The sequence below is a fragment of the Solanum dulcamara genome, chromosome 7, assembly GCF_947179165.1.
Source record: "Solanum dulcamara chromosome 7, daSolDulc1.2, whole genome shotgun sequence".
NCBI lineage: Eukaryota > Viridiplantae > Streptophyta > Magnoliopsida > Solanales > Solanaceae > Solanum > Solanum dulcamara.
This window is the reverse complement of record NC_077243.1, coordinates 19,461,987-19,475,203: the sequence shown is the minus strand read 5'-3', so window position 1 is coordinate 19,475,203 and position 13,217 is coordinate 19,461,987. Positions and strand designations below refer to the sequence as shown.

Genomic DNA, 13,217 nt, shown 5'->3' with positions numbered 1-13,217 from the left:
TCAATTTTGATGAAAGAAATATGTAGGACATGTGTCTGAACTCAGTCCAACGTTATGATTAGCCTTACATACTTGTTAATCGAAGAAACGATCAAAACTCAAAGACCTCGCTTGAAAACTAGCTTTCTTTCTTCTCTCCAATTACTTTTCTTAAAAGTTCTAAGTGTGAATGAGAGAAAAATAACCTATTGGGTAAGTTAAGGGATTGATTTTTGATCCCTAAATATGTAGGGATAAGTTGGGAAAAGATGGAAAAAGACTAAAATGCCCTTCATTAAAAACTGACTCGGGCACCTTCACAGACATCCACCACGGTCCGTGAACCTCACCACGGTCCGTGGTGAAGCTCATGGTTCTGGACTTTGTTTTACTAAAGGGGTTTGGCTTCATAAACCCCACCACGGGGCCGTGAAGGCAACTACGGTTTATGAGCTTCACTCGTGGTTGTCTTTAGCCTTTAGGAGTTTTAGCGATTAGCTCCATGGAAGGGACTACGGTCCGTGGTGCTCACCACAAGCTATGGTTCCTCTCGTGAACTTTTCCCCAACTTTCAGGCCTGTATACGCCCCTCCTCTATGGGTTATGAAGATGAATACGACCCATTATGGGTTTTGTAGTTCTTGCCTAGTGAGATTTTCAAATCATTTCGGAGTTAGTTTAGGCTAATGACTTTGGGGGTATTACAACATCTCCCCCTTAGGATCATTCATCCTCGAATGATGGCTAATCTAAAAACTCACTCAAGGCATGAATGCAAATCAAGAACTCAGATACTCAAACATTCAATCAATCATTATTCGGACTCAAGAATACACATTCAATACTCAAACTCGGAATGGACATCAACTCAAAGACAGAAAAAAGGAACCTTACCATCAATATCATCATAAGAAGACACGAATAGATGAGGGTATTTAGCCTTCATATCCTCTTCATCTTCCAAAGTAGCTTCTTCAACAAATTATTTTCGTCATAGAACTTTGACTGAAGCTACCTCCTTGGTTCTCAACTTGCGAACCTGCCGATCAAGAATCTGAATTGGAATCTCCTCATAACTCAAACTCTCTTTCACCCCAATGCTTTTAGTTGGCAAAATGAGTGAACGATCTCCCAAACACTTCTTAAGTATGGAGATATGGAACACAGGGTGGACAACATCTAACTCTAGCAGTAGCTCTAACTCATAGGCTATATTACCCACTCTCTTCACAATCTGATAAGGACCAATATATCGCGGACTCAACTTTCCTTTATTGACAAACCTCATAACTCCCTTTATGGATGAAACTTTTAGATATACCCAGTCATTCACCTCAAATTCCAAGTCTCTCTTTTTAATAACAGCATAAGATTTATATAGACTTTTAGCAGTCTTAACCCTTTGCTGGATGATCTTGACCTTTTCCATAGATTGATGAACCAAGTCTGGCACAATCAATTCAGCTTTACCAACCTCGAACCAACCGATCGCCGACCTACATCTCCTTCCATAAAGAGCCTCATACGAAGCCATCTGAATACTCGAACGAAAGTTGTTATTGTAAGAAAACTCAATAAACAGTAAATGGTCATTCCAACTACACTTAAAGTCGATAATATATGCTCTCAACGTATCCTCAAGGGTCTGAATGGTGCTCTCTGCTGCCCATATGTCTGCGGATGAAAAGTGCTACTAAGATTTACCTTCGAACCCAAACCCTTCTAGAACGACTTCCAAAATTGGGCAATGAATTGAGTACCTCTGTCTGAGATGATGGACAAGGGAACTCCATGCAATCTGACTATCTCTCGAATATATAACCTCGTATAATCCTCTGCTAAATTTATAGTCTTAACGGATAAAAAGTGAGATGATTTGGTCATCCTATCCATAATCACCTACATCGAATCATGTTGTCTACGAGATTGCAGTAATCTTGTGATGAAGTTCATGTTGATCATCTCCCACTTCCATTCTGGAATCTCAATGTTCTGAGCTATACCACAAAGCCTTTGATGCTCAACTTTGACTTGTTGGCAGTTCGGGCACTTGAACACAAACTCTGCTATCTCTCTCTTTATTCTATTCCACTAATACACCTCCCTCAAGTTGTGGTACATATTTGTAGAACCTGGATGGATAAAATACCTTGAGCTATAAGCCTCTATCATGTTCCTCTCTCGAATGCCATCAATATTTGGAACACACAATCTGCCTTGGTACCTCAACACTCTATCTCCCCCTTTGACAAAAGCCATTACTTTTTGTTTATGAACATTATCTTTCAACTACAATAATATGGGATCTTAGTCTTCTTTTTCCTCCAACTCAACAACTAGAGATGATTTAGCCCTATTCTGAACAATAGCTCCACCCTCACTAGAGTCATTAAGCTAGACTCTCAAAAGTGCAAGTCTATGCACCTTTTTAGCCAACTGTATCTTCCTTTCTTCCACATGGGTTATTCTCCCCATATATAACCTGCTACGAGCATCAACAACCATATTAGCTTTATCTGGGTGGTAGAGGACACTCATGTCGTAATCCATGATCAACTCAAGCCATCTCCCCTACCTCACGTTCAACTATTTATGGCTAAACATATACTGCAAGCTCTTGTGATCGGTAAATACGTCAACATGCACACCATTGAGGTAGTGACACCAAATCTTGAGAGCGAAAACTACGGCTGCCAACTCGAGGTCGTGAGTTGGGTAGTTTCTCTCATGAATCTTAAGCTGCCCGGAAGCATATGCAATAACCTTGACCTTTTACATTAACACACAACCCAATCCAACTCTGTACACATTGCAATAGATAACAAAACCTTTTGTTCCCTCATGTAAGGACAAAACTGGAGCAGTAGTTAAACTTATTTTCAACTGTTGAAAACTTTTCTCAAAAGCATCGGACCATTGAAATTTAGCCTTCTTCTGAGTCATCTTAGTCAATAGAGATGATATAGATGAAAACCCCTCAGTAAATCTGTGATAGTAGCCAGCCAAACCTAAGAAACTCCTTATGTTAGTCGGGGATGTGGGCCTTGTCTAGTTCTTCACCGTCTTAATCTTCTGTGAATCAACTTGAATACCTTCACCAGATATAATATAGCTTAAAAGTGCCACAGAAGCAAGCCAGAACTCACATTTCGAAAACTTGGCATAAAGTTTCCTATCCTTGAGAGTCTAAAGAACAATCCTGATATGATTGTCATGCTCCTCCTCACTTGTGGAGTAGATCAATATGTCATCGATGAACACAATCACAAGCATGTCCAAATACTATTTGAACGCTCAATTCATCAAATTCATAAATACTACAGAAGCGTTAGCCAAACCAAATGGCATAACAAAAAAATTGAAGTGACCATATCGAGTTCGAAAAGCTATCTTGGGAATGTCACACTCCCTCACCTTCAACTGATGATAGCCAGATCTGAGGTCTATCTTTAAGAAACAAGTAGCACCCTAAAGCTGGTCAAACAGGTCATCTATTCTGGGAAGAGGATACTTGTTTTTAATAGTGACTTTGTTCAACTGACGATAGTCAATGCAGATTCTCAACGTTTCATCTTTCTTTCGCACGAATAGGACAAGAGTGCCCCAAGGTGAGACACTCGGCCTAATGAATCCCTTATCTAAGAGATCTTTCAACTACTCTTTCAATTCTTTCAACACAGCGGAAGCCATTCTATATGGAGGAATAGAGATAGTTTGCGTATTAAGAAGAACATCAATCCCAAAGTTGATCTCTCTTTTAGGAGGGATTCTGGGCAGATCATCAGGGAAGACCTTGAGAAACTCATTGACTACTGGAACTGACTCAAGGGATGGAGTCTCCACACTATCATCTCTAACTCGCATAATGTGGCAAATATAACCCATGGAGATTAACTTTCTCGCCCTAAGATATGAAATGAATTTACCCCTAGGCACTACTAGACTACCCTTTAACTCTATGATAGGCTCATTCAAAAACTGGAATTTGAAAACTTGAGTTCTACGATCAACCGAGGCATAACAAGCATATAGTCAGTCCATGGCTAGAATTACATCAAAATCAACCATGTCTAACTCAAATAAGTCAGCCATGGTATCTCTATAGTAGACGGACACAAGACAATCTCTATAGACCCTCTCAGCTAGAATAGACTCACCAATAGGAGTAGAAACACTGAAAGGCTCAAGAAGACACTCAGGAAGAATCTCAAACTTGTTAGCCACATAAGGGGTTACAAAAGACAATGTGATACCCGGATCAAGCAAAGCATAAATATCGAAAGTAAACACTCGAAGCATACCAGTGACACTATTTGGCGAGTTCTCTTGATCCTAGCGACTAGCTATAGCATACTGACGGTTTGAACCTCCACCCATACTCGAAGTGGCACCTCTCTAATTACCTCGTACTAAGGTGCCTCCGTAGAAGATTGGGCTTTGTCGCCTCACATCGGACATTCTCTCTGAAAATGGCCCATCTTGCCACATTTTTAGCACCTATTGGCGCCATCTCTATATTCTCCCAAATGGAGCTTACCGCACTTGATGCAAGGCGACTTTCCCTTCCAACTTTGAGCCACACTCCCTTGAGATTGAGAACCCTTGGCTCTGAAATTCTGGTAGCCTTGCGACTTTTGCTCATAGCTGTAATTGGATGTAGGTGAACTTCTCCCCAACTAGGCCTGTATACGCCCCTCCTCTAGGGGTCATGAAGATGAACACTGCCCGTTATGGGTTTCGTGGTCCATGTCTGATGAGATTTTCAGATCATTTCGGAGTTAGTTTAGGTTAAGGACTGCGGGGATGTTACATAATGTCACTGGCTAAGAGTTTGTTACTCTACAAATAAACATGCACCAACCACTGCAATAGTGGCATTGGCTGCATAGTACTTTTAATAGTTGTCATTTTCATGTAACAAAACTCTTAGTATCTCCTGGAATCAGGTCCCTTAATAAGTTCCAAGTTTGTTAAATTCTCAAAACTTACTATCTCAAAATAACAAAGAACCACCTACATCTTATAAATCATCATGGGTGATAACTACATATATCTTAAATTAACGACAAAATATAATTTAAGTCATTGCATGTATTTTTAAAATATCAACGTTATATACACAGCTAATCGAATCTTTCATGAAAAAGAGTGATGTAAATTGACCTTATTCTTTCACCTTTATTTGATTATAAAATATAATGATATCTCATTATCAATATATTATCATTTGACAGTTACAGTTTTAATATACATGAGTCGATAACTCATTAAATTTTTTTTATAGATCATCAAATTTCTACAAATAAAATAAAAAGTGAATTTATATTAATTATTAGGATTTTAGTTAACAATAACTCTTTAGAGCACAAACATAATTGTTGAGTGAACTGTGCTATGATGTGTTTTGAATAATACAATATGTATTGTTATTTCAGTTTATTACTATTACTTAATACTTAAAATTTAGGAGATAAGTGTCAAAAAAATTTAGAGTGGTGTGTGTAATACTCTCTCTACTCTCTCTAGTTTTTGAAAAAACTGTCACATGGATAAAATATTTCACCTTGACAAAAATTAAATAAACTATTAATATTAGTTAAAAATTAAAGACACTGCCAAGCAGTCCGCTTTGAGACTTGATGTTGCTACTAGATTCCAAATGTGTATCTCCATTCACCTCTTTCGCTCTCTCTCCAGTTATCCAAACAGAAAACAAAGAGAGTATCTAGAGTCTTACACCCGCTTCTTCATTCGCTCTTCTCCCTCTCTTCAAGATGACCAAACAGGAATTAAAAAAAGGAGAAGAGATGAGAATGTCTTCTGTGTATTACTTGTCATATGCTTGATATTTATCTTCCTAATGTGCAACTGTTTATATGATTTGTTTTTAGATTGCCGCCTTAGAATATTTAAACTTTTAGATGGGGTGATTGGGATATTATTTTGATAAGTCCAAAAGAGTTTTTAGAATCGCTAAATATTTGTTACTTAATAAGTTTTTAAATTTTCTTTTGAAACCAATTGGCCCTCTCATGTACGAAGCAAATAATTTATCTAATTAGGAAGAAAAACCTTTTAAATCTTTTATTAAGCAACTTGCTTTGAAAAGTGTTCAAATTTTTTTTAGCCTTAACAATATGTTTATGATTTAACAAGGATTTGAGCATATTTCTTGCAAAGAAAAATGGTTTTTCTTAAATCGGAATGGTTTGGACTGATCTTTGCCCTTTTGGTCTCAAATTAGAGTTATCCTTTTAAATATTGATTTTTGAAAACTCAATTTGTTAAAGTTGAAGCTCATGTGATATGAAGATATGTTTATAGAAGTAAAAAAAATATTGTTTTAACGATCTTGTATAGATGGTGCATAATCATCCCTCAAATTTAGCAATGCAATTTAGCTCCTCTTTTATTTCAATATATAATGAAGTATTTTCAATACTATATTTTCTTATCAAAGCCTTAATTTTATTAATCTAAGTTTGGTTGGTAATCATTTTTTAACGAATCTTAAAGGAGGTTTAACTCCTTCCCTTTAAAATAATTAGAACCCTTACCTAGAATCATATAAATTAGTAGACTTTTATTTGGAGTTAATTTAGTTTTACTTTAGTTAATAATTTAAATATCCTAATTTACCTTAAAAAATAATTAGATGACGACTTGTTAAGATAAATAATCTAGAAATCATCAACATGTTGTACACTATTTTATGCAAGTTAAAATGGGGTAGAACAATTAACGATTAAGAAGAGTTCAAAGTCCTCATCAGGGTCTAGTTGCCTATCAACTTCTTTATTTGTAACTTTAAAATAATGAGGATGTAGTATGTTTTGTGATTACTTCAATATGTCAACTAGATTGAATATATAATATGAAGTCATATTGATCTATCATGAATTGCATACCTCAATTTTTAAATATATTTTTTCTTTTTAGATTGTAGCTTTGAGATCATTACAATTTAGTATGATTGACTAATCCAACAAGTCAACTAGATTGAATATAACACGAAGTCATATCAAAAAAAAAAAAAAAAAAAAAAAAAAACCCTCCGTTCTTACTTTTTATATATATTTCTCATTTTGTGATAGATATGTACATATATTTTTAGAAAAATATTTTTTTCTACTTGCGTACCAAATAAACAGAAAAAAAATTATTTTAAGAAAAGTCTTGTGGCAAATAAAAAATACTTTCCTAAAATCATATGTATATATCTAACACAAAATGAGAAAAAAATTTGAAAGCTGAGGGCTAAGTCAGCTGGGGATAGAATTTTGTTTTTCAAAATAAAAATATCTAAATTATTATTTGAAGGGAAATTTTTTAAAAACTCTTATAAAAAAATTTAATAAATAAAAATAAAAATAAAAAATTGGGGGTAGGGGAGGGGGTATGGTGAGAGAAAGTTGTGAGTGAGGTAAGAAAAATATTTTATATTTTATTTTATAATTTGTTTTGGACGGGAGATAGTAATAATTAATTTTTAATTTTAATAATTTATTTAATTTTTGTTGAGATGGAATGGTGATGTGACAATTTTTTTAAATGAAAGAGAGAGTGTAGTACACACACCATGATGAGAATGAAATAAAAGAGAAATGTGTGTTTCTCAAACTAATAAATAATAGTTTATGTATGAAACTCACGCTCTAAATAGTTTAGGTATGAAAAAAAAAGTCAAACTAATAAATAATAGTTTATGTATGAAACTCACACTCTAAATAGTTTAGGTATGAAAAAAAAAAGAATAGTTCAAACATGTTTTTGACATTTATCTCAAAATTTAATGATCTATAGACCCTCCATAATATTCATTGATTATACATTTACACTATAATTTGGCTCACATTTATGAACTATCATATAACTAAGAATAATTAAAATATACTCCCTCTATTTCATATTAATTGAATTTTTGAGGAATTTTTTATTGTTCAAAATAATTGAATTGTTCAAAGTTCAAGATGAATGTTTGAAACTTTTTTCATATTTGCCCTTTCATTTATTGAAGTTTTATATTTTCTAGGAGATAAATTATACTACTTGCAAAATTATATTTATGATTTTACAAAAGATAATAATAAAAAGTATGATTCAAATTATGTCCTTAAATATTTTTCTTAATATATATACATTATCTCACAAATTCAATTAATATAGAATAAATGGAGTAATATAAAGAATCTTTAATAGTGCAAGTCTAGTTTCTCCAACAATATTCTTTCTTTCCCGAATAAATAAATTTTTTTTTATTTGTGTTTTGGATACAAGCAAAAATAAATCTAGCCTTAAAGTTATGAGTTCACCTGATAAAATATATATTGAGAATTTTATTAAATATTTTTAAATTTCTAACAGTAAACTCAATTATTACGTTAACTTGAAATTATTATAAATTTTTTCTATAAATTTCAAATCCGCGGTATTTCATGTGAAGTGAAACGCATCATGTTGTTGATAATGACAAACAAAAAAATCAAAGAAGTAGGACTTGATAACACTATGCCCCACCTTGGGTCGATCTATCGTCATCACCAAGATAATAAAAGGGGTAGATATTTTCTTTTATGCACTTTTGACGCTGAAAGTATTATTCGTGCGATTTGATAATACCCCTCTTATAACAAAATATCTAACATGTCTTATTCCACCGATATTTTGAATTCTCCCATATAGATTATATCTATGGTGAGATGGTTAAAATTTTAGATAGAAAAAAAAAATCATGTTGAGAGCGATGGATTCAAAATGGATCTGCAATAACATACAATTTAAATATAATCAAATTTTAATATAGATATCAGTTATTGAATGAGAAAAAAAATAAAAGATATTTTGAATTCATTGAGTTGTTTTGTTACACTCTCACCACTACATAGAATGTGCTTCACGCTCTTCATGGTTTCTAAAATACTTGTAAATTGAGATTACTAAGGTAGTAACTTTATCCAAATTTAATTCACCCGCAAATGATGATTAAGTTGGTTGAGTAGGAGATCTTTCTGAATGAGACTAATTACTTGCATGCTTTGCGGCGAGCTTGTCACATGGAATTCACCTAGTGTGGTTGTTATCTTCTGTATGAGCTATGAACTATACATTAAAGTAGAGTTATTCGGGATGCACTCAAAAAGTAACGACTACGGATTCTCTTTCTCATTTAAAAAAAACTATATCTTAATTTTGGGACAAAACAATAACTTTAACCTCATTCTAACAGTGCTACCTTAACTTGATGTCGAGGAATCTGGAAAAAATAATATCTAACGTACTTTCAGTATATCTTTGACTTGGGTATAATAATAAAGAAAAAGTCGAAAAGTATGAGTAAGTAGATATTTTGTTGAGAAATGTATAGATTGTTTTCCCCAACAAAAGTATTAGGTCCTTTACAAATTTATATTTACTTTTATTTACTATCAAGTGTTAACAAAGAGGTCAAGATACAACTATTTATAATGTCCATTAGAATTGAGTTTTATGCATCTTAATTAAGAGTATAAAACTGTTTACACAATTAAGTCATTTATCAGGTAAATATGTTGATTATGTAAAACTCGCTACACTATTGGTATATATAATTTATATTCAAGGAATAAATGTAAACACATACCTAATAATGTACTCTTTCGTGTTCAAAATAAATGATTTTTTGAGATGTGACACAAAGATTGTTAATGAAATTAATCAAAGGATTATTTGTCAATATTATCTTTTTGCTTCTTTCCTAATTTATCCTAAACTAGAGATAATTGAAAATTCTTAACAGAGAAAGGTAATTTTGAAAAATTAATTAATACATCTTATGAATTTTAAAATATCCATTCATATATTGTCGTGACTCGTGAGCAAGCAACAGATTGGAATTAATTTGATACAGAAAAGATTGCATGTCTACAAGAGATGGAATGCAACATGTATAACTAATTTAGCTCATGCAATATTCCAATTTTGCTACAAATATTTAGGCACCCTTTGTCTATTCCATATATCATCAATGCAATATTCACACACTTTTCCAAAAAGAAGAAGCTAAGAAGGGGTTATCGTGAGCACTTTCTTTCACTTACATACTTCGTACCTCTTATATTATTTGTCCACTTTTTCCTCTATGCGCCTCTTTTATCTTTAAAAAAACATAAATAAGAAGGATATTTATATTAATTTACCAATTAACTCTATTTAGCAAATTCTATTTATGTGCTTTATTTAGACAATTAATACACTCCTTTGACTAGATATGTACATAAAAAGATTAGTAATAGAAGAATTTTTTTGAAACTTTATAATATTTACATTTTCAAAAAAAAAATTAAGGGTAAAGCATTTTTTAAAAAAATTAATTCTATCGTGATTTTATAAATTAACAAGTAATTTAAAATAAATATTTTTAATAATGTAAACAAATAATATGAAAACAGAGGGAGTAACTAATACTGCAGTAATTATATATACAAAAGTTATACGAGTGCCTATAAATTATTCTATGCGAGATATATAAAATGTGAAATAAGAATATATACGAGCATTAGCAATATATATGGATTAGAACTATCAAATGACAAAAATAACTCTTCAGGCAATATAAATTGTCTGTCTCAATTTATGTAATACATTTTTTTTTAATTTAATTTTTTTAAAAAATGATATATATTTTTATATTTATAAATAATTTAATTTCAAATTTCTCACTAATAAAATGATTTAATTTATTGGCTCACAAATGATAAATATTTATGACTTGTTTTAGAGTATTAGTTTCAAAAAACTTTTTCTCCCTTAAATTCCATCAGTCAAAATACACCACCTAAATTGAGATACAAAAAATAATTTTGATTACACCAATATTAAATAACCATTACCCCCTCTGCTTCAATCCGTTTGTCCTATTTTCCCTTTAAGTCCTTTCAGAAAATAAAGTCTCTTTATTTATTTTACAATTCTTTAATTATAATTTTCTATTAAAGATCGACCACAAGATTAAGAGATTTTTTGGTACATTTAACATATCTTTAGTTTAAGATCACAAGATTCAATTTTTTTTTTAATTTCTTAAATTTTGTGTCAAGACAAAACTAGACAAATAAATTAAAATAAAAAGTAATAAATAGTCCCTAAATTACAATACATCTACTAACTTAATCTTTATATTCTACTATATTTACTACTCTATAGAAGAGGTTTGAAGCAAACGGCTCATGGTCGACGTGCCTGCTTGAGCTGTATGCTTCTAAAGGGGACCACTCCTAAAAGTTTAATTTTTTTTGTTTGTATTTTTTTATTTTATTTTATTTTTTAATTCGCTATATATTTATAAATTACGTTAATAGTACTATAAATCACAATAATTACCAATTTAATCTTTTTGTTATATATTTGAAAATTATTTTAAAATGTACTACAAATCACAATAATTGAAAATATAGAATATTTCACTATCTAATAAGATACTACAAGCAGACAACTCTTCAAATTTCAAAATACATTATATATTTGAAGATTACACTGAAATTTCTATAATCACAAAAATTAACAACTTAAAAAAAAATTAAAAACATATAAAAACTATGGTTGACTCTCTATCGATATCACATAAATTAGAACAGATGAAAGAACATATATTATTTTAAAATTACATAAAATATACTTTAAATCACAATAATTAACAATTAAAAATATTTAAAAATCATAAAAGAAATTGACAACTTAAAATATTTTAAAAAAATAATTAAAAATTTTGGTTGACTTTTCAAATTTCATCTGTATTACATAAATTAAAATATAAAAAATAACATGTATTAGCACGTACTGGCACGAGCTCCTATATCTAGTATATATATAAGCCGCTAGGGAATTAAACAGGTGTTGGACGACATGCCAACTTCTCAGGCAAGGGTATTTTTGATATTTATTCATCTATCTTATTTTGTTTGTCTATTATATATTTAAAAATAATATAAAAATTCTATAAATTACAATAATAAATAATTTAAAATATATATAAACATATGAAAAATTTGACTGATTTTCAAAACTTCACCTATACCACATAAATTTCTCATAAAGAAAGTAACAATGCATAAAAAGTACTATAAATCACAAAAATTAACAATACTTAAATATAAACACTTTATAAAAAATTTATTTGATTCTAGAAATTTCATTTGTACCATATAAATTGGGACAAATACTGCAACATAGATTATGTGAAATTACGTTAAAAATATTGTAAGAGACAATAATTAACAACCTAAAATATGTATTAAAAAAATTATAAAAAATTTGGTTGGCTTTTGAAATTCATATGTATCACAAAAATTGGGATAAAATGAGTAACAAATATTATATGAAAATTACTTTAAAAATACTATGGTATATAATAATAATTAACAATTTAAAATATTCAACTAAAACATATAAAAAATTTAGTTAATTCCAAATTCAATTTATGTTACATAAATTAAAATAAAAAAAATACTAGTACGTGCTCTGTATCTAATTAATATATATATGATAACTGCATTATTAATTCCTCTATAATTTGTATCAGGACGAAATAAGTCGCAACTTGTTTGGACGGTGATTTTCTGTGGTATGGTATAATATGGTTAGTAAGCGAACTATGCTTGTTTTGATTGTTTCTTTAATTACATGGTTGGTATGATTTGGTTTCATAATTTTGTAACCATGAAAACCCTCACTTTTTAAAACCACCAATTTGGTGGTATCCCATTGTTTCCTTCTTTTTTTTTTCCAATTATACCCATATTTAATTTTAAATAATTATAATTTATCCTTTATTCTTTATTAAATGTTATCCTAATATATATCTACTACATTACTCATTCTCCTCCGCAATAATTTTTGAAGCTTCTAGGGATTTCAAATTGAAATTCTCTCTTCAATTGTGCTTGTTATCTCTTCAATTGAAGTTTCTAGGAATTTCAAATTGTATTTTCTCTTCAATTATTAATAATATTTACAATAATTAAGGGGATTTTCATAAATTTATCAGTTATGATACAGTTCCATATAGTCAAACCAAACAACAAAATTATCACTAAATAATAGCAAATCATACAATCTATCCAAACATAATATTATACTATACAATACAGTATCATATCATACCGTACATTATGAAATCATGGAAAACGACCATCCAAATCCAAACAGAGTATAATAGTGGGCGAAATGTTTGAAAAAGATATATAGCCCCACACCTCAGTACC

At 30.9% G+C, this 13,217-nt stretch overlaps 1 protein-coding gene across 1 annotated transcript; it reads right to left on the bottom strand.

Annotated features, from left to right (window-relative positions):
• Nucleotides 1–970: 970 nt before the first annotated feature.
• On the bottom strand, nucleotides 971–2,517 carry LOC129894585 (uncharacterized). Its single transcript, XM_055970282.1, has 3 exons — nucleotides 2,404–2,517; nucleotides 1,301–1,513; nucleotides 971–1,213 (listed from the first exon to the last, which is right to left on the bottom strand). Exons 1-3 carry the CDS (start codon nucleotides 2,515–2,517, stop codon nucleotides 971–973), a joined length of 570 nt encoding a protein of 189 aa, XP_055826257.1.
• Between the last annotated feature and the right edge of the window lie 10,700 nt (nucleotides 2,518–13,217).